General features: G+C 39.2%; 1 protein-coding gene across 1 annotated transcript in view; it reads right to left on the bottom strand.

Annotated features, from left to right (window-relative positions):
• slc6a2 (solute carrier family 6 member 2) overlaps window positions 1-19227 on the bottom strand; it is a 36542-nt gene that overhangs the window by 14271 nt on the left and 3044 nt on the right. Inside the window, exons 3-6 of the mRNA XM_031281449.2 lie at window positions 14256-14387; window positions 9642-9879; window positions 853-991; window positions 125-259 (exon numbers count right to left, since the gene is read on the bottom strand). Coding sequence (XP_031137309.1) covers window positions 125-259; window positions 853-991; window positions 9642-9879; window positions 14256-14387 — 644 coding nt within the window. The remainder of the gene's footprint in view (window positions 1-124; window positions 260-852; window positions 992-9641; window positions 9880-14255; window positions 14388-19227) is intronic.

Raw genomic sequence — 19227 nt, 5'->3', positions numbered from 1 at the left:
AACTAACACATTGAAACATAGGATTTCATACTGAAAGCAAGAATCATTCATTTTTCTCACTATTGATCCTATGTTGACCCATTCAAAATCTCTCCTACACCCATGGATGGGTTGTGTCTCTAACCTCTAGATTGTTGAGCCGCTTGAAGTCTATGTGGAGGTAGGCCTTGATGCCGTCCCAGGACCCTGGTAGAGTTATGCCTCGGATCAACAAAACAAAAAGTACCACGTAGGGCATGGTAGCTGTGATGTACACCACCTGAATACACACACAAACAGATAAAAGGGGGAAAAAATTCATCATGCAGCCCATTTTCATTGAACCATTCTTTCAATAAACAGACTCAGAATGTGGCCGACAGTATATATTAACAGAAAAGTGGAAAAAGTCCCACTCCCCCTCTCTTACTGTCTGACTCTTAGAGTTGTAAGGGTATGTGCTACACTTATACAGCATGAAACAATACTGTATGTACAATCTGTAATGCAATATGTAGTGGATATGATAACTTAAACACTATGATTGTAACTTCAAAATCACAATGTTTGCTATAATTTGTAGCTTGATTGCAAGTAACTCCAGTGGATTATATAGCATTGAATGTACATGGGAAAATAGTCTCCAGTCCTCACAATGTTCATGACTGACTCCTGACTTGTTTGACCCAGTACCAACAGTTTATACTGACCTGCTTTACAAGATGTCTGTGAAATGTATCACAGCTACAAACATTTGTGCAGATATTATAGTGGGCATAAAATTATTTGGGTTCTAATTTTTTTTTAAAGCAAAAGAAGAAAAAATCGAGAAAGTAACAATTGTTGTTGTTGTTTGGTGGTCCAGGCCTGTACCTTCCCTGAGGACTTGACACCTTTCCACAGGCTGAAATAGAGGATGAAGACCACCACCACGAGACACAATGACAAATCCCAGCGAGGCAGGCCCAGGTCCTGGATACCCCTACTCTCATGGAGATGTAGCACACCCCGTCTGCAGAAAGACACCCACACACACAACAGAAAGAATATATACTGTATCATGATATCCAGAAGACATTCTTTAATTCTGATATACTGTATACTGTTATCAGTGAGAAATCAATAATTGCTTTGTATTATTAATAGATAATAAAATTGTGTCCTATAATTCACAGAACTACGATAAGCACTATTCGGAACATATAATGTGATGTCATTGTTATATGGTATGGTATGTTATTTCTTTTGGCTACATCTTAACTGTTAAAGATGTAGAACAGGCCCACCCAGGTTCTGTAGCAGCTGAGGGGAATCTAAGCAAAACAGCCCACACTGTAAGTGTCTGAGGTGAAGATGGGAAATGAAGTATGGGATAGACGCTCTCTTAGGACATGCATTACAGCACTCCACCTTTAACCAGCATTTCCATTCTGTTACTGCCGTGTCATCCCAGTTCATCATTGGCCAAATTTTTTCAGTTAAATGACCTACAACAAATGAATTCAAATTTGTTTCAACACTAATGTAGAATAAATATCCTTTACCTAAAGTACGTTCTTTGGTGAAAGCTTAGTGAAGCTGGTAAATACAGCTCTCTGTTGACTGGCTTTTAAAGTGAACAACATTTTGTCTTTCTTTTTCTCCGAACTACACACAAAATGATTTTGAATGCTTAATGGTTTTAAATACTTTGGTATTGTTTCCCTTTATTGTCCTCGAGCCAAACACTTACTGTCAGATCAAGGATCAAGTGTTTTATTTTGCCACAGTGAAACGAAGGGAGAAAAATGGTGTCTCTTCCATCCCTATCTAAATATTGTTCCCAGCTGCAAGCTCATTCTTTGAATCTCTGCTCAGAGTAGTGGGAACGAAGCAACCAACTTCAGATAATAATAGTGGAGTAAGGGCCAAGTTCATGCGATACAATACATAAAATTATTGTGGCCACTTCATTCAGACACTGCTTTCAGTATGTTGTCTTATCATCTGGTGACATTATGGGCTCACCTGCATTACTATGTCTTGTGTTGAAAATGTTGTACAGCTCACTTAAAGTGCCCATATTATGAAAAAAAATCACTTTTTCTGGGATTTGGGGTGTTATGTTGTGTCTCTGGTGCTTCCACACACATACACACTTTGAAAAAAATCCATCCATGCTGTTTAGAGTGAGATACGGTTTCTGAATGTGTCCTGCCTTCAGTCTCTGGGTGAGCTGTTCAAAATCTGCACGGCTTGTGATGTCACAAGCCGAAACGAGCAGGCTAACCGCAACCATTAGCTCGTAGCGTTAGCATGCTAACGCTAATGCTAACGCTAGCATGCTAACGCTAGCATGCTACCTTGTTCTCAATAGCAAAGCACTGCTATAACACACATAAATTCACCATAATCTACAAAAGAACTACTTCCATGTGCGCCCTCATTTAGAAGTCTCCCAGCTAATCCTGCCTTGTAACTGACCGAAGTTGTAGAAACAGCCTTTCTTTTACTGTCTATGGAGCTAGCTAGCTGACATGAGCTACATCTGAGCTACTGCACATGTGCAGTGCAATCAAAGATAGTACAGAAGAAGAAGAAGAAAAGAGGTCTCACTCTGTAGCTAAAACAGAGACCAGCTGAAAAGAGGAGCTGCAGCAGTGAGAGAGAGTGGTGCAGTACAACAAAAATATGGTGTTTTTTCAAAATTAAACCATGTAAACCTATTCTGGTACAACCTTAAAATACAATTATGAACCTGAAAATGAGCATAATATGGCTGCTTTAAAGAGCCAACCACGAAAGAAAATGGACTTACAGTAATACATGAGAATATGTTTTTTCTCTTCACTTTTTTCCTAAGACTTTCCTCAAAAAAGATTCAATAAAGTTTGCATGTGATGTCACGGATAAACAGCGGAACTGGATTTGGATCTGATACTCAGATTGCTTACACAACAGCCCGAGACAAAACACCCTCAGGAACACACGAGCTAAAGTATGTTCAGACATGCAATCCGAAGGGACCAAAGGATCTGTGAAACTCCTCTTCATCATTTACTTATCTGTTGCTGATAATAAATTCAAAGTTATTGGGTCCATGGGGACGCAGATAGCGGCGTGAATACGTAAGTTCATTTGGGGAGGGAAATTTAGAGTCTATGCACCGACCTGAGGGCCTCGTAGTGTTGTGTTGTAATGCCTCAAGGCCTCCTTGTACATCTGATAGCATTGGTAGTGCACTGCCAGTAAATAACATCACTATAACATCAATCAAGGTCCCGTTGGCCCAGTTACTCTAAACACATTTATTCTTATCGTTACTCAGCTGCTATCCTAACACTCAATGTTACCATTAGTTGGTCTCTGTGTACTTTAGGCTGGCACACTATTGCATGCAGCCTGGTCTTAAAGTTGGTTACAGAACGTGAAATAGGGCATGCAAAAATATATAAATAAAAGGGACTACAGACCTGAGTATCAAAACACAGCTAAGGGGTTCTATCTCATTTCAGACTGATTTATTTAATTAATTACAAATGCACTATACTTGTTATTTTAAATGTAATTATTTGAACAAATGTGTAACATGGCATGTGCAATTGAAGTGAAAGCAATCTTCTCAAGTGTCTATGTAATTAGATATTTTTGTTTAAATGAGGGTCATTTATCAAGTCTAGTTATCCTTCACATGAAATCAGATGTGGTTGCTTCAGGCTAGATACAAAGAGAAGGGATATGGGTCCATGATAATGAAACAAGTTGTTGTTATAATTTCTTTCAAAAGTTTTCTTTTTCTATTCCTGAAAACTTTGTAACTAAATTGGATATACATTACTGTATGTCTACTTGACTGATTAGTGGGACTTACACAAAAAGCTCAGTGTTTGTTCAAAGATGTATTACTTTCTGGGACAATAGTGTTATAGCTTCCATGAATGTCACACACACTCAATGATCAAGCAGATTAAATATGCATAACAGTATGCATGTCCACTTTGTATACTCACTTGATTACTTTTCCAGTGTAAACACACTACATACGTAAAGCCCAGTTATAGAATTGAGACCTGCCAGCCTGAATTTTGACTTTTTCCGTGACCTTAAGGGCCAGGTTATGCTTAAAAAGATCTTCCGACATGTAGAAGTGTTTATTGCTGTTCTGAGAGGCCATATTTGAAGGCAAGGTAAAAACCCAACTGTCATAGAGATGGGCGAGCTGCGATAATTGTTTGAATCCTGAAAGACACTCATAGTGTTGCACTCGGTTGTACAGATAAAAAGTGGCACAAGTAAAATAGATTAAAAAAAAGAGCTTGAAAAACAACTTTAAACCCTGCTAATTTTCTCAGCTCCGCACACCTGGCCATCTACTGCTTGGAGTAGAGGCGTCTGACGTGAATGTCAGACGCCGGTTTCGAAAAAAGTTACAGAAAATGTTAGATGCAACCATCCCCTGTCCAAAAGGTGTGGAGGAAGGGGGGTTTCCAAAAATGTTCGACCTAAGCACTTCTGATGAAGCATACTGGCAGCTTTAGAACTCTCTGAAAGCCCATCTGAACTGCTTCATGATTTGTATGCCTTAATAGCAATGAGACAACATTAAAGGGTAACTACCGTTTTTTTCAACTTGGACCCTATTTTCCTATGTTTTTGTGTCTAAGTGACTGATGGAAATAACAATATGTTGGTCCAGTATTAAGCAAGATCGCTGCATTCGGCAGCGGCGAAACAAGCTATAATGTAAGTTTTCCAGCTTGTATTAACTTTCACAAAAGTGCTCGTTTTGCCACTGACAGGCTCAGATTAATATTCTAAGTGTCTGACAACATTATGGAAAGGATTTCAGAGTAAGAGATCCTTTTTTTAAACATAAAAACATCCGATAAATTGCATTTTCTAAACCCACCAGACTCTATGTAAATGTACATGTACTCCATGTCATTTTAGCATCGTAAAATACACTTCATTCAAAGTCGATAGAAACAAAATAAAACTATAAAAAGCCGTTTTGGGTCGTCTTTCCACTTTTCCAACCATCACAACTCTAGTTTTGGTTGAAATTAACACCGTTTATCGATTAACATCTGAAAATATGTTGGCTCTATACACGCAGAAAGTATTGCTTTTTTAAATGGAGTCTGGTAGGTTTTGGGGTGGGGGTGGTGTCATCCAACTTTTGCATTCATGAAAACAGCAACATTTCAAAGTGGCTTGTTTGGTGCATATTTTTCCATGTAACTCTCAGTCTCGGCCCCCCATTGCTAGCAGATGGGTCCCTCCCTGTTTAGTCAGCCAGACAATTTGAGCTATAGCTTTGTAGAGACCGTGGGATTTCCCAAACTGAATAAATCCCGCCTGCACATATAAACACAAAACTGCTTTGCTGGCTCCATCATGTTGTTACTAAGACATCTGCTGAAAAAACAATTGTATTCATTAGCATGATTGCCGTACTGTTTAGTTCAAAAACATCCAAAACACCAAAGTACGAAAACATAGCGGACCAAACGCAAGCTTTTATTTTGAAAAGTCGAAGCTCAGGGACAGCACCAGCCGGGAGGACATGAGACGGGAGGTCTCCAGACTGCAGCCATACCTGACTCAAATATCCTTTCGGTCCCGGTGATTATTTGTGAAATTGTGCAAACGACAGCCTTTTCAAGGCATTTGAGAAGGAAGGAGTAGTAGCATGCAAGCTCCCAAATTGACGCTTGTCTGAGAAATGGAGTTTTGGATAATGTTCAGCTTTGGCAGCTTTACCTATATACTAAAATATACAATGACTGAGGAAGCCTAGTGACGAGTCCATAGCAACCAGTTCATGTGTTGAATTTGTTATTACCCAGTGTGCTCAATGTTTTATTGTTTTATTCCATGTGAATACTAGTTTACTAGATGAGTAACTTAGTATTTGAAGTAATGCAGTAATGCAGGAAGTGTGCATTTAGTTTCCATGATTATTGTGTTTCCACAACAATGTTAGTGACCAAATCTACTGAAATGGTCACCATAACAGTGTAATGTGATGTGTAAGATGATAAAGCAGAGGTTAAGGAATGTCTGTCATAGTTGTAAAAAAACAGTGGCTATCGCTATATACATCTTTGCCAATCGCAAACTAGTACAGAAGGCATCAATAAATTATTGGGGAGGGTCATGCCTCTTTTCCCAATATTTTGGAGGGTCATAAAAAAATGTATTGCTGGTGAAGGGAGGGTTAAGTCTATTTTGACTAAAGATCTCAAAACTCATCCGGTATCCCCTTAAATCAATAATGAACAGTCCCTTAGTGCTAGAGACTTCAGAGCTGTTTCTGGTTAAACTGTGAAGGGATCCTTTCCATAATGTTGTTAGACACTTAGAATATTAATCTGAGCCAGTCAGCGGCAAAAAGAGCACTTTGTGAAGGACCAGTGTCAAAGATTGTTGTTCCCGTCAGTCACTTAGGCACAAAAACATAGGAAAATAGGGTCCAGGTTGAAAAAAAACGGTAGTTACCCTTTATGACAGCTTTATTCTGTAGAGTTCATAGGCGTGATGCTGTGATTTGGGAGGTTTTGAAGGTTTCTTTGATCTCTACAGGCTGCACAAGTTATCAAATTAATTACAGAGAATTGCCCGGATCTCTGTTTTCCAGGTCAGCTTTTTGGCAGAGGACATGTCTTCACATAGCTCCAAACAACCCCTGCCACATGATGATGGTAAAGTCACACCAGCTTGTTCTTCTCAACATGTTGCAAACTTTAATTTTTAGTTTTAGTTTGGTTAGGAAATGGCTTAAAATGAGTCACATAAAACTTTTAAAATGAAGATGTAACATGACGTCATGGACATTACTGCTTCACAGACTAAGGTCAGTAAAACTTGGTTAATTTCAAAAAAGTGACAGTTGACTTATGGTTTCACTCGGGACACAGTCCCCGGCCTCCTGGGTGAAACCCTGTGTTTGTTTGACCCAGCCACCTTCTTATACAGAATTTGGTGTATACATACTGGGAAACTATTAGCGCAACACCTGAAAAGCACCGCTGTTACTCTCTGCTCCTCATCACGGGGCTTCTCAGGTGCTGCGAGCAAATCACTCCGCCCAATTAGCAGTGCTTTGCCTTCTGAGAATATAGCTCCCAGTATCTATACCGTTAGAAGATGGCTGTGTCTCATGTGACCTTGTTATTTGTACACGCTGTGACTATACAAATCACAACATGTAAATAGGAAAATGTTGGCGTTATTTTGTCACTTATTGGGAGCAGTAGGCTAGTTGGAGTTGGATCCTGGAGAGTTACCTCCAGGATCTGTGCTAACTAGGCTAGCGGTGGGTGCATCAGAAAGAGTTACGACACGCACGGAGATGAGAAGGGTATGTATGGACTTATCTAACTCTGGGGGATACGGTGAATAAGCTATAGTCCCAATAAATCGGCGTGTTCCTTTAAATATTTAGGCCACTTTTTATGGCAACAATCGATCAAATAACTACAATTACAGTGTGTGAAAGATGTCAACATAGTGAGAAACTACCTCAGCCTCCAATTTGCCAAAAAATCCATTAACACAGGTCATAAGGATACCTGTGTCACCAAGTAGTCTCATCTTTCTCTAATGCAATGTTCATTGCCATTGATAATGGCCACGATGACATTATCTGCAGTGTCAGCGAATCAATGAAATTGCATGTTGTTTTAATGAACTAATGATCAAGCACAGTATGTACAAACCTATTGTACTGTACATTTTAGGCAATAAATCAGCTAAAATATTAACCCAATAGTAATACTGTATACTGTATTAAGCACCTCGGTTATCGAGCCTAAACTCTACACCAGCTCTGGTGTAAACTAAGTCTGAAAGAATGTTCCATTTTAAATTTGTTGTTTGACTTTTTCCTGCAACTACGCTCATGATATCTGAACACAATAGGCTCAAAAGGATTTGTGGATGAAGATTGTAAGAGGTGAAGCAAAAGAATTGTTGACTCAGTTGGCCTCACTCTCTCATGCTGTGCCTTGGCATTGCTTCTGTGCTCAAAGCTAGCTGTAAGCAGGAGGATTTATTGTCCCCTACAGAGCCTAACCCCATGCAAGATCTGTCTTGAAGTACCGTATTGTTGTTAGTCTGTCTATGCACATCTACTGATTCTTTCCCATATGTCAGGTGTAATCGTCAACCTGAAACAGTCTGCCTTCTGATTTTATGCACCGTGTCTACTCTTCGAGCGATATTGCATCAGTTTTTTAAAAGTCTGTAGTAATTCACAAGGCTGGAGCTTGCACATTAAGTTTATCTATATATCGAAACAGTTGTACATTTTATTTCCAAATTGTATATATTTTTAAATATTGCTAGTGTATTATTCTATTATTATTTCATGTATATTTTTTCCTATTATTTAATGTTTACTCTGTACGTGTGCTGTGTGTCTGAAATTTTGCTGCTGCAACAATGTTATTTCCCATTTTTTTGGGATCAATAAAAAATCTATCTATCTATCTTTTCTGTGAATGCTGACCTCGTGTTAAAATAAGTGTTAACTTACTTCAAAATATATCAAGTTCGACGGTTCCTCAAAGTGTAAACAATATCCAGATATACTGATTAAATAAACAAACTGTACGAGACTGTGCAGCCCAGCAGAATGGGAGTGGAACTTTACACAAGCTCACTTTTTTTGCCGAGATGCATGCTCAATGTATTCTGTGCGTCACACTTAGCATGTGTCCCTTTTACTGTCCAAGGCACTTCACAGACTTCCTCTAGGCTGCACAGGCAAGTCTTCACAGAAGCTGGGGAAGAACTGGCTGTCTTTGAAGTATAAACAGTTGGAGCTTTTTCATGCACATCAAAGAGTGCATTTGAACTTTTTTATGTATACAACTTTTATAGTGCAAATATTTATGGCTGGTTAATTTTGGAGTCCTGTACTCGTGTTTCAGTGACTGGTCACCGCGTTCATGTGGATACTAGTGCACTCATGGATGTACATACTGTTCTAATATAATTCAGACAATATGAAACAAAATATGAAAGCTTCACTTCCATATGAAGCAGTTTGTTTTTGGGTGGGCTGTATTCAAAGTACTGACTCAGAAAATTTGCGTGAGTTTAAAGTCTCAAAATCAAACAAACATCCAACAATAGAGAATGAATGAAACAAGCAAACATAGATGGTGTTAGAGACAGATAAGATTAGATAAAGACAGCGGCTACATTTACACGCAGGCCAAAGCTTTGATCTTTTTGCAATCGTGAATGTACTGTAATCATCAAAATATTTAAATAGCAGCATCCATTCAGATTCAAATCACTGTATTTTGCCATTTACCAAATAGCGTGACTTTTGATTTTCAAATGATTTCAGAATAAATTCAGTTTTCGTTAAAGCGTTGCCAGAGAGAGTTGCATTAGATCAACAGAAATTGCACAGCAGTGTGACTGTGGGTTACTTGATCCGATGTGTTTATTTGCTATTGGTTTGGCAAAATGTGTTGGAAGGGAATTTAATTGTGTCTGTCAATAGGTGTGATGTAAAAGATGTTATGTTCCTGTTAAAAATTGAAAAAGTCAGGTTGAAGTCTTTCTATTACATTTTTTCTAATGATGCATAAAATGTAAATCATGCAATGGCCCACACAGGTCACTCACTGATGAATGAATTACTCTGAATTTCAGAAATCACTCACTCATAGTACTCAGCTGCCGGGGTGATCTTGTACTTGGCGTAAGATGTTCCGTTGCCGAGGACAGATCCGTTGAGGGTTTTGGGGTCGGTGCAGTTCTCACTGTTCCAAATGTTGCCACATTTGAGCCACGGCAGCTCATTGGTCATGGAGGAGAACAGGTAGTAGAGAGACCAGGCAATGATGACATTGTAGTAGAAGCCAACATACAGGGCTATGAGGATCACAGTATAGCCCACACCTGAGGAACACAGAGTTATTAGTGAAGAAGAACAAAATGGTGGTTTACACTCACAATGTGCTCAGTGCAGTTGCAGCCCAGTGCAAATTGACTTAATACACACTCTCTTACAACAACCACTTTCGATTCATTTTCTGATGTTAATATATGTTTCATAATGTGAAATGTTTCCAAATAATGTGTATAGATACATGCTGCATCTCAGTATTTCTGATACATGCAGATACACATTGAAACTTGATATTTGCTTTATTATGTGTGATAACATTGATTGAACTAATTAATTTATTTTAGAAACTCCTATAACTCTAATGTTTCTCTTGTGTAGTTATGCACCAGATGAAAAATGACTTACTGAACAGCAATATTGTTTACAAACTAAAGCTTTTACACGCACAGATTTCCCGGTTTGCTGATTGACTACAAGTCATGTACCTCCGCCAGGTGGCGTAGTTTCACTGTGAACACATAATAGTCCTAAGAACGTCAGTGGTGGCCTAGTGGTTAAAGAAGTGAGCTTGGGATCGGGAGGTAGCTGGTTCAATCCCCAGACTGACAGGAAAAAATCAGGGTGGGGAAAGAGCAGTGCTTATCCCTCGTTACCACCTGTCTGAAAGGGGATGGGGTATTCCACCTTGAATCCTGGCTGGTGGTCTTGACCTCGGATTATTTCATCTGTCACTAGAGTTCAAGGATGACCTTAGATGTGCAGGTGAAAATGCTCACAGCTCCACAGAATTGCCAGCACTTACTTTTCTATCTGGGAGTATCTCCTTTCCACATTGCTGATAGACCGACTAGCGTAATATTATGTGCTTCACCTGTTTTCATCAATTTTGCAGAGTACCGTGTCCGACAGGGCTATCATCAACCATGAGTTATGTCTCTCTACCTGGGTCAAAGTATAACATTGTAGTGTCATTGGTTAGTCTTTCAGTGTCTTGTCAGCTTGCTGTTCTGGGACCCATACCCAGGGTGTGTCTTTTCTGGTGAGCTTGCAACATGGTTCTGAGATGGAAGAGAAATCTTTAATAAACCTAGCGCAATAAATTGCTATACCCAGTACTTTTGATTTCACCTGGATTTTGGGGGTCTGCAGCATGCGAAACTGCAGCGACTTTCTTGGTAATTCAGCTGAAACCTTGTGCACAGAAGATAAAACTAAAGAACTCGAGCCTGGACTTGTTAAACTCACATTTTTCTATGATTGAGTGTTCCCTCTCTATGGCCGTGTTAGCTTGGCACATGTCAACACAAATTCTTACTTTGTCAGGGTCTTTCAGCTTGGGAGGTGGGATGACAGGCAATACCCATCACTAGTGCCAGTGACCTCCTCAATGATGTAATCTTCCTCCAGTTTTCAAAGCTCATCCTCAACCTCCAGGCAGATGTGGAATGACACACGTCAATGTGGTTGTCAAGGTATTTTGATGTCAGGACTTATGTGAAGCTTTACCTGAAAGTCTTTTAGTTTTCCGGTTCCTTAAAACAGTTCAGGATGACTTTCCACCAGCTTTGCAACACTGTGGTGTAGATACTGCTGTGACTACTAGTGCATTGGATGCTTTGTAGCTGAGAACATTGAGTCTGTCATCTTTAATCACAAAGAATGTACACATTGTCTTGTTCTGCCTTTTCTCTACACTGCACTTGAAAGCACCACTGACAGGCAATGGACCATTGAAGCAGAAAGGGTAGATCTTGGTTTTGGTGGGGTTAAGTTGTGGACGTGGCATCAGTTTCTCAAAACTTAAAAAAAACAATTTCACTAATATAGTTTGTTGTATCAATTAAAACTAGCTAACTGCCATTCAGCTTGACGTGGTTCTGTGACAGCTCTGAGATCTTTTCAGCATCAACTACAACAAGCTGTTCTCATGAACCCTTTGTACATATAGCTACGAAAAGTAATACACTGTAATTCATATGTATTCCACATATTTATTACTGTGTGCACTGCAATGACTGCCGATGTATAAGAGTAGGGCTGCTCGATTATGGGAAAAAATATAATCAATATTTCGGTCAATATTGAAATCACAATAATTTAACACGATTACTCGTTGACTTCTGGAAAGATGTTGCAATTATTGAACTTAAAAACAGTGGAAAAAGTTAAATAAATCAACAGTAAAAAAACACATACAACTGTGAACTTTGCATTAATACTTTTCCTATTGAAACTTTATTTTTTCATTCAGAACACAAGAGAAAATAAGAGTTTATTTGCAAAACGTAATGAGCTAAATAATTGTTTTTCTTGATTATTCTGTTTTTTTGATCATTGGGAGCCAAAATCATAATCACGATTAAATTTTGATTAATTGCACAGCCCTATATAAGAGCGTGAAGAGAGTTGTGGTGGATGGATGGGTGGATGGGTCATGAAACACAGGGCTTTCAAACAGGGAAGCAGAGTTTATGTCCCGGAAAAAGTTTAGGGGAAAACACAAGACTTTCCTCCAGGAAACGGGTGTTTGTGTCCCAAGAGTATTTCTTAAGGGAACTGGTATTTTAACCCAAACCACAATCTTTTTTTCTAATCTTAAACTCATAGAAGCTATAGCTCATAGTCCCCTTTTGTCGGCTAAACTTAACGGCATTGGCCGCTGAAACGACTGGAACCTCACAGTGCCCTGTACCCGGCTAACAGTAACCTTTCCTTGTTAGCGGTCTTTCCTTAAAGACCGCTAAACTGAACTGTCATGTGACTGGTTGCCACGTGACCGGCCGGCGGTCGCTGTAATTTTGTAGGATATTATACAAATGGTTGCGCGTACGTTTTCGTACGATATCATACAAACCCGTTCATAAAAATGCATTGACTATAAAAACAGGCATCATCACAGCTATAAGAGTTGTGTTTTCTTACCTGGTGCAGGTTTTGTTATGGGATGGACTTTCTTAGGGTGCTAATTTTAACTAGTCGTTTTGGTGCATACACTTAACTGTCACATTGCCAATTCACAGTCACATTTTGGTGGTTGGAGGTTAACTTAACTGTCACGACCATTGTCAACAGTGTCACCTCACGGTGACCGGTAGTCGCATCACAATCAACTTTTTGTGGCTAAACCCAAATGTCACGACCGCTGTAACGGCTGTCACCTCACGGGGACTGGTACCTGCGTCATAGCCACCTTTTTGTGGCTAAACTTAACTGACATGTAGGCGTAACAGGTGACCGGTCGCCGTAATTTCATGAGATATCAAACGAATCGTTGTGCACGATAAATCGTTGCACACATCTTTCCCTCAGCAATGTAGTGGTGGGTACATTCACATTGTCATTCGTCAAACCTAGTGTTCACACACATCCACTGGGCGCTAATGCTTACTTTCCATCATTTGGCACTTTTCTCTTACGTAAATTTTGGGATGAGTTGTTTTGTCTCCACTGGAATGTGATATCCTTACGTAAAAACAGAGAAGCCATAAATCCATCACCTACTCATTCTCGGCAGGAAAAAAAGCAAACCCTCCTCAGTCCTGAAGCCAACAAAAGCAATGAATGGTACTGATTCAATAGTGCAGACTGAGGTACTTATCTGACAGTAGCCTATTTAGAAACATGCTACTTCAAAAGATAATCTGTTGTATAAGGGACTACAACATAAGAAAAAGTCAGGCTTCCAGATGCATGTTGTTAGATCTAATTTTCTCGCTGATATACGCAAGAAGGATAATGCTAGTCAGGACAGCTCTTTGCAGGTTTGGCTTTATAGTGAAGTCCAAATCACAGGGAAAAAGATCATCTTGTAGTTTCTATAATTAACTTTATTCAAGTTTCAGTTTAAAGTTTAAACAACATAAATATATGCTAGTCTAGTATTGTATAATGTGCTCAAAGCCTTCTCTATAACAATAGTACATAATAGATCTTTGATTGTTTGATCTGAGATTTTTGGTTGTGTCTCAGATTAATTTAATTGATTGCCTTGCAATAACATTGACCCCAACTGCGTTCCTCAGCATGCCATGGACACTAGCCTGATTTGCTTTTGCTTCACTCATTTTAAATCGACATTTAAAAAAAGAATATAGACAGGGGTATAAGGTTGGAAGTACAAGCGGAGAAAGGTCAGAAAAATACAGAGAGGTGAAACAGAGAAAGAGGCGATGTGACAGAGATTAGTTATAAGTGACACTTATGAACCTATGAAGGTTATTAAAGGACAAGAACAAAGGAATGAATGAAAAGGGCACGGCACTAAAGAGAAGCAACAAAAGAGCACGACTGAGCTTTACGTAGCACAGTTAAAGAGGGTAAAGAAAGGCTGAAGTAAATAGACATGCAAGTTCACAGGTGTGTGTGTGTGTGTGTGTGTGTGTGTGTGTGTGTGTGTGTGTGTGTGTGTGTGTCTGTTAAAGCTCACCTTTAAAGATAGGGCAAATTTTCCAAACTGTAGCCGCCCCTTCCCTGTTGTATTGGCCCAAGGCAAGTTCCATGTAGAACAATGGCATCCCCGCAATGACCAAGAAAAGAATGTATGGGATCAAAAATGCACCTAGAAAGAGAAATCATTTCATGCTTTATATTTTTAAGTATTTTTTTAGCTAATTCCCTGCTAGCGTGACTTTAGCTTACAGTCAAAATATGTTGTAGAATAGGTGCTCAATGTAGAAATAAGTGCTATGCCAAAACAAAATACTAAAAAAAAAAAAAAGGGGGGGGGGAAATGCTGTTTGGGGGTCTTGATATTGTTTGAAAAAACAGCACACCATAACTTACAAGCAGGAAGGCTCACAGCTATTTTCATTTTGTGCCTCAGCAGCACATCCATCAACAAGGAAATGACTTCCTGTAACTGAATTGTTCTTGACATTGTCCATCACAAATGACACATTATCTACTGTAATGAATACATTTTGCCGAGAGCCAATATGATTGACAGGACAGTGGTAGAGTTGACCTTTTGGGGCACTGAGCACAACATGTTGATTTTCGCCATGTGAATCTACACGCAGGCAAACAGAAGCCAGGGCACACATTGTAGTGAGCACTCTGTTGATGAGGATTGTTGAGGGTAAAACAACACTATATTTAAAACAATCCTTTGTTGATTCAACTACACATGCTGTAATTATTTTTTTTCTCTCACTACAGTGCAGCTTCAGAGCTGAATAGTTTGGAAAACAGATTCACACTTAGTGAGTACACCTGAGCTCAGACACTTTTTCCGTTAGACTAGGCAAATAAGCCTTACACTATATTTTCAACTGGAAAAAGCAGATATTTATAGGGTTTACAAGTCAACGCTAAAACATTCCATGAATCATTTGACAATATAAAACGCTACAGGTGGGTTGTAGAGCTACAGTGGCTTTACACATGTGCATGCCTTTATGAAAGGGGACATTTTCTCCATTGTGTAAGCTAAAACACTTTCTCGTGAACTATGGATTTAAAGGACTGAAAGTAGCACATTAAAGCCATTTCAAAATTCATCCATCCGTTACCTGTAACCGCATATGCTTCACAGTGTCGTGGGGGGCTGGAGCCGATCCCACCTTACATTGGGCAATTTTAAAATAACAATTTAAATAGTTAATTAAGAGAGTTTTCGTCCTATTTTTCAAACATTTGAAATGAAAACAGCAACATACTGAAGATAAAACAGTGTTTAAAACAACCTTAGTTGTTGGTGATTCAACTACACGCACTACTTTCTTTGCCCTGCTCACTACAGTGCACCTTCAGTTTTTAATAGTTTTAAGGGTGGTTATTCTGTATCCAGACTTGCTGAGTAACCAGGAGTCCTGACAATTTTCGTGAATTATCTGACCTTTCACATGACAGTCAGATTACACAGTATATTTTTCCCATGTGCATGCCTTGAAGACATGAGGCCTTTTCTTGATCATGTAAGCTACAGTAAATGACCTTCCCCATTAATACACCTGGGACAATTAAACAGCTGATTCAAGAATATTAAAGGAACTAGAATTAGAAAAACAACATAGCAAAATAACAGAAATCTTATCTAAATCGAATCTAAATAACTGTAGCTGGAGCTTTGTTAAACAGTGTCAAAACAACTTGAAAGATTTGAAAGTAAAAAATAAGGACGCTTTGGCACCTGACCCCTAAATGAATGAACGAAGACAGAACATCAATGAAGAAAAGATATATAACTTGCAGTGTACCTGGCCGACCCAGTAACGCATTGTACAATTGGGTCAATATATAATTGAGGGAGTTTTCATGTCCATGAGATTTATCTCGCAAACATGCTTATTAAAATAAAATTTTAAAAGTCTTCAGTGTTCTTCATGATCTTGTCTTTACAAATTCCATAGTTAATTATTATGGAAATAATCATTTATTTATAAAAATTTACTAGATATCCCTAAAATGTCAACTAAATAACCGTCCGAAATGAATTACAACCACAATCTCATTACCTAAAAAAACATTTTAAAAACTTATTCAAAAACAGTTTTAATTATATTATTTACATTAAGTTGAGGTAATTGTGAACAATGTGTCTTTTTGGGCAATATGTCACATTTTCAATAGAAATTGACAAATTGAATATGTGTCCGAGAAGTCGCTGTCATCTAAGTTACCCATAGCAAATACACCCCTCAAGGAAGAGTGTGTTTTCCAAATCACATGACCTGCTCCACATGATGTCATTTCCTCCTGAAGAGAAAACTAGCAAGACTCCAAGGTATGTTCTCCGTCCACATTTTCAGTTATTTCACCTAAAGTAGTGCTTGGGGCAAATGTGTACTTATCATATGTCAACAATGTTACTACAATGAATTCATAAATAACTTTGAATTTCAATTTTACTCAGTTGTACATATAATATTTAGAAGAACCTCTCCGTAAAATGCCATGTGGTGTCTGGTGCTAGGCAACCATTTTGATTTTATCCCTAAAAACAGCAAAAATGTCAACTAGGTTACCAGTCACCTATGTTACTCTGCAAAGGTAACTTAGTTGACCAAGAGTAACATAGTTGACATTCATGACATGTTCTTATAGTTTTCAGGAGTTCATTTAATATTCTAATTGTACAGTAACTATAAAATACTTTGCAATAAATATTATAAAAGTAAACTTGTTTTCAGGCAAATGCCACGATTATCTGCTGCAGAAAAGCAGCGCCGTTACCGTGCACGGCGAGATGCTGATCCTGCAAAAAGGGAGGCATACTTGGCAAAAGGCCGGCAGAAATGGAGAGAAAAGAGGGAGCAAGGTGCATACTATAAGCCCATATCTGAACAGAGTGAGAGGGAAAAACGTGCAAAGAGAAAGGCCTGGAGAAGAGCCCAGGAACAGAGCAGACGCAGAAAGAAACAGGCTTCTGCTATTGTTACCCCACCACTGAGTCCTGACAGCGAGGAACAACCAGTTCCACAACCAGGAAGGTTAGAAGGTTATGTAGAAAGAACCTCAAACAGAACTATGTAGGCAGGCTATGTAGAAAGTACCTTAAACAGAACAATGTCTCATGAAAAAGTACTTGTTATTATTATTATTATTATAATGTTAGATTAAAATGCAAAATTACATGGTGGCATGGTGACAATTAATTTCAAATGCTTTAAGTGACACCTGCAATGTTAAAAAATAATTTAAAAATGTCTTCATGTAATTTCAGACAGAGAATACAAGGAAGAAGGACTAGAAGAAGACGATACCAGAAAATATACATTGAGAATCGCAAACTCAAGGAAAAGCTTAAAGCTCAAACAAAAACATCAGACAAATACCGTAAGCGCTATGAACGGCTACTGTGCAGTGTCGACTCTCCTAGGAAAAGAACAAAAAGGATGCTCGGAACAAATCCAGTCAGTAATGATGTGCGGAGAACTCTGGTCTATCATCATGCACTTGTGAAAAGCCTCAAACAAAAATTTCAGCGTGCAGCAAAAGAAAAGACCAGGAACCTAATCGCCAGAATTGTATCTGGAAAAATATTGAAAAAATACAGGTTCCAGAAAATCATTCATGACACACTGGGTGTCTCAGCCAAACGATTCTGCAAGAATGTGAACACAAATGGGGACGAAATAGCCTGTTTTGCCAGGAAGAAATACATATCCACACACTCAAAACTGCAAGACCAGGTTGTTGCCTTTTACACCAGGGATGACGTAAGTCGTTCAACAGCAGGTAAAAAGCAGACCGTAACAAAGGGAAAAGTGAAAAAGCAGAAGCGGTTTATGACTGACACCATGAAAAACCTCCATAGTAAATTCCTGCTGGAAAACGTCTCTAGCAAACTTTCCTATACACTCTTCTGCCGAATGCGCCCATACTGGGTAGTCCATCCAACCATTGCAGACAGAGATACGTGTCTATGTAAGGTGCATGAAAACTTGGAATTTATCGTGGAGAAACTTCATGGACTTAAACTTCTGGAGAGAACAGAGTTGGAATCTCTTGCTGAGGAAACTTGCTGTAATCCAACATTTAAGCCATGCATGTATGCGGAATGCAAGAACTGCAAACTACAAGACCTCAAGATTCAGTCTGGCTATGATGGTCAAACCCAAGTTTCTTGTGTGCAGTGGACAACTGAAACTGTCCTCAGAGAGAAGAAAAGTGGTGACAGCAAAGAAAAGTTGCCTGTGAATATCACCGTGAAGAGGGAAATGGAGAGTTCTTTGGAGGACCTGATTGAGACTTTCCAGAAACAGCTCAAAAAGTTCAAAAGGCACTTGTTCAACATCAAGACCCAGTTTAACTACTACAGGGAATTGAAAAAGAACATGAAGAGTAATGAATGCCTCATACACATTGATTTCTCTGAAAACTACTCTTGCAAGTTTCACAAAGAGATTCAAGCTGTCCATTTTGCCTCTTCTCATCAACAAGCAACTCTTCATACAGGGGTCCTCTACATTGGTGGTGAGGAAGACCACTTGTGCTTCACAACAATTTCGCCATGCAAAGAAAAGGGTCCACCTGCCATATGGGCACACCTCTCCCCAGTACTTAACCATCTCAAGGAAACATGCCCAACAGTGTCAATTATCCACTTTTTCAGTGATGGTCCCTGCTCACAATACAGGCAGAAGGGCAACTTTTACATGTTGACAACTGAATTGTACAACCAGGGCTTCACTGCGGGCACTTGGAACTTTTTTGAGGCCAGCCACGGAAAGGGTGCCCCCGATGGGGTAGGAGGCCTTCTGAAGAGAACAGCTGACAGATTGGTGAGCCAAGGTGAAGACATTTCCACTCCTAAACATCTTTTCAATGCATTGGTAAACACCAATACAGCTGTCAAGATCTTCTACATTGAAGAGGCTACAGTGGAAAAGGCCATACAGCAGATGCCACAACGACTCCCCGCTGTACCATGCACTATGCGGATTCACCAGGTCATC

The sequence above is a fragment of the Sander lucioperca genome, chromosome 3, assembly GCF_008315115.2.
Source record: "Sander lucioperca isolate FBNREF2018 chromosome 3, SLUC_FBN_1.2, whole genome shotgun sequence".
Lineage (NCBI taxonomy): Eukaryota > Metazoa > Chordata > Actinopteri > Perciformes > Percidae > Sander > Sander lucioperca.
The sequence above is the reverse complement of the archived record's forward strand: the minus strand, read 5'-3'. Positions and strand labels throughout refer to the sequence as shown.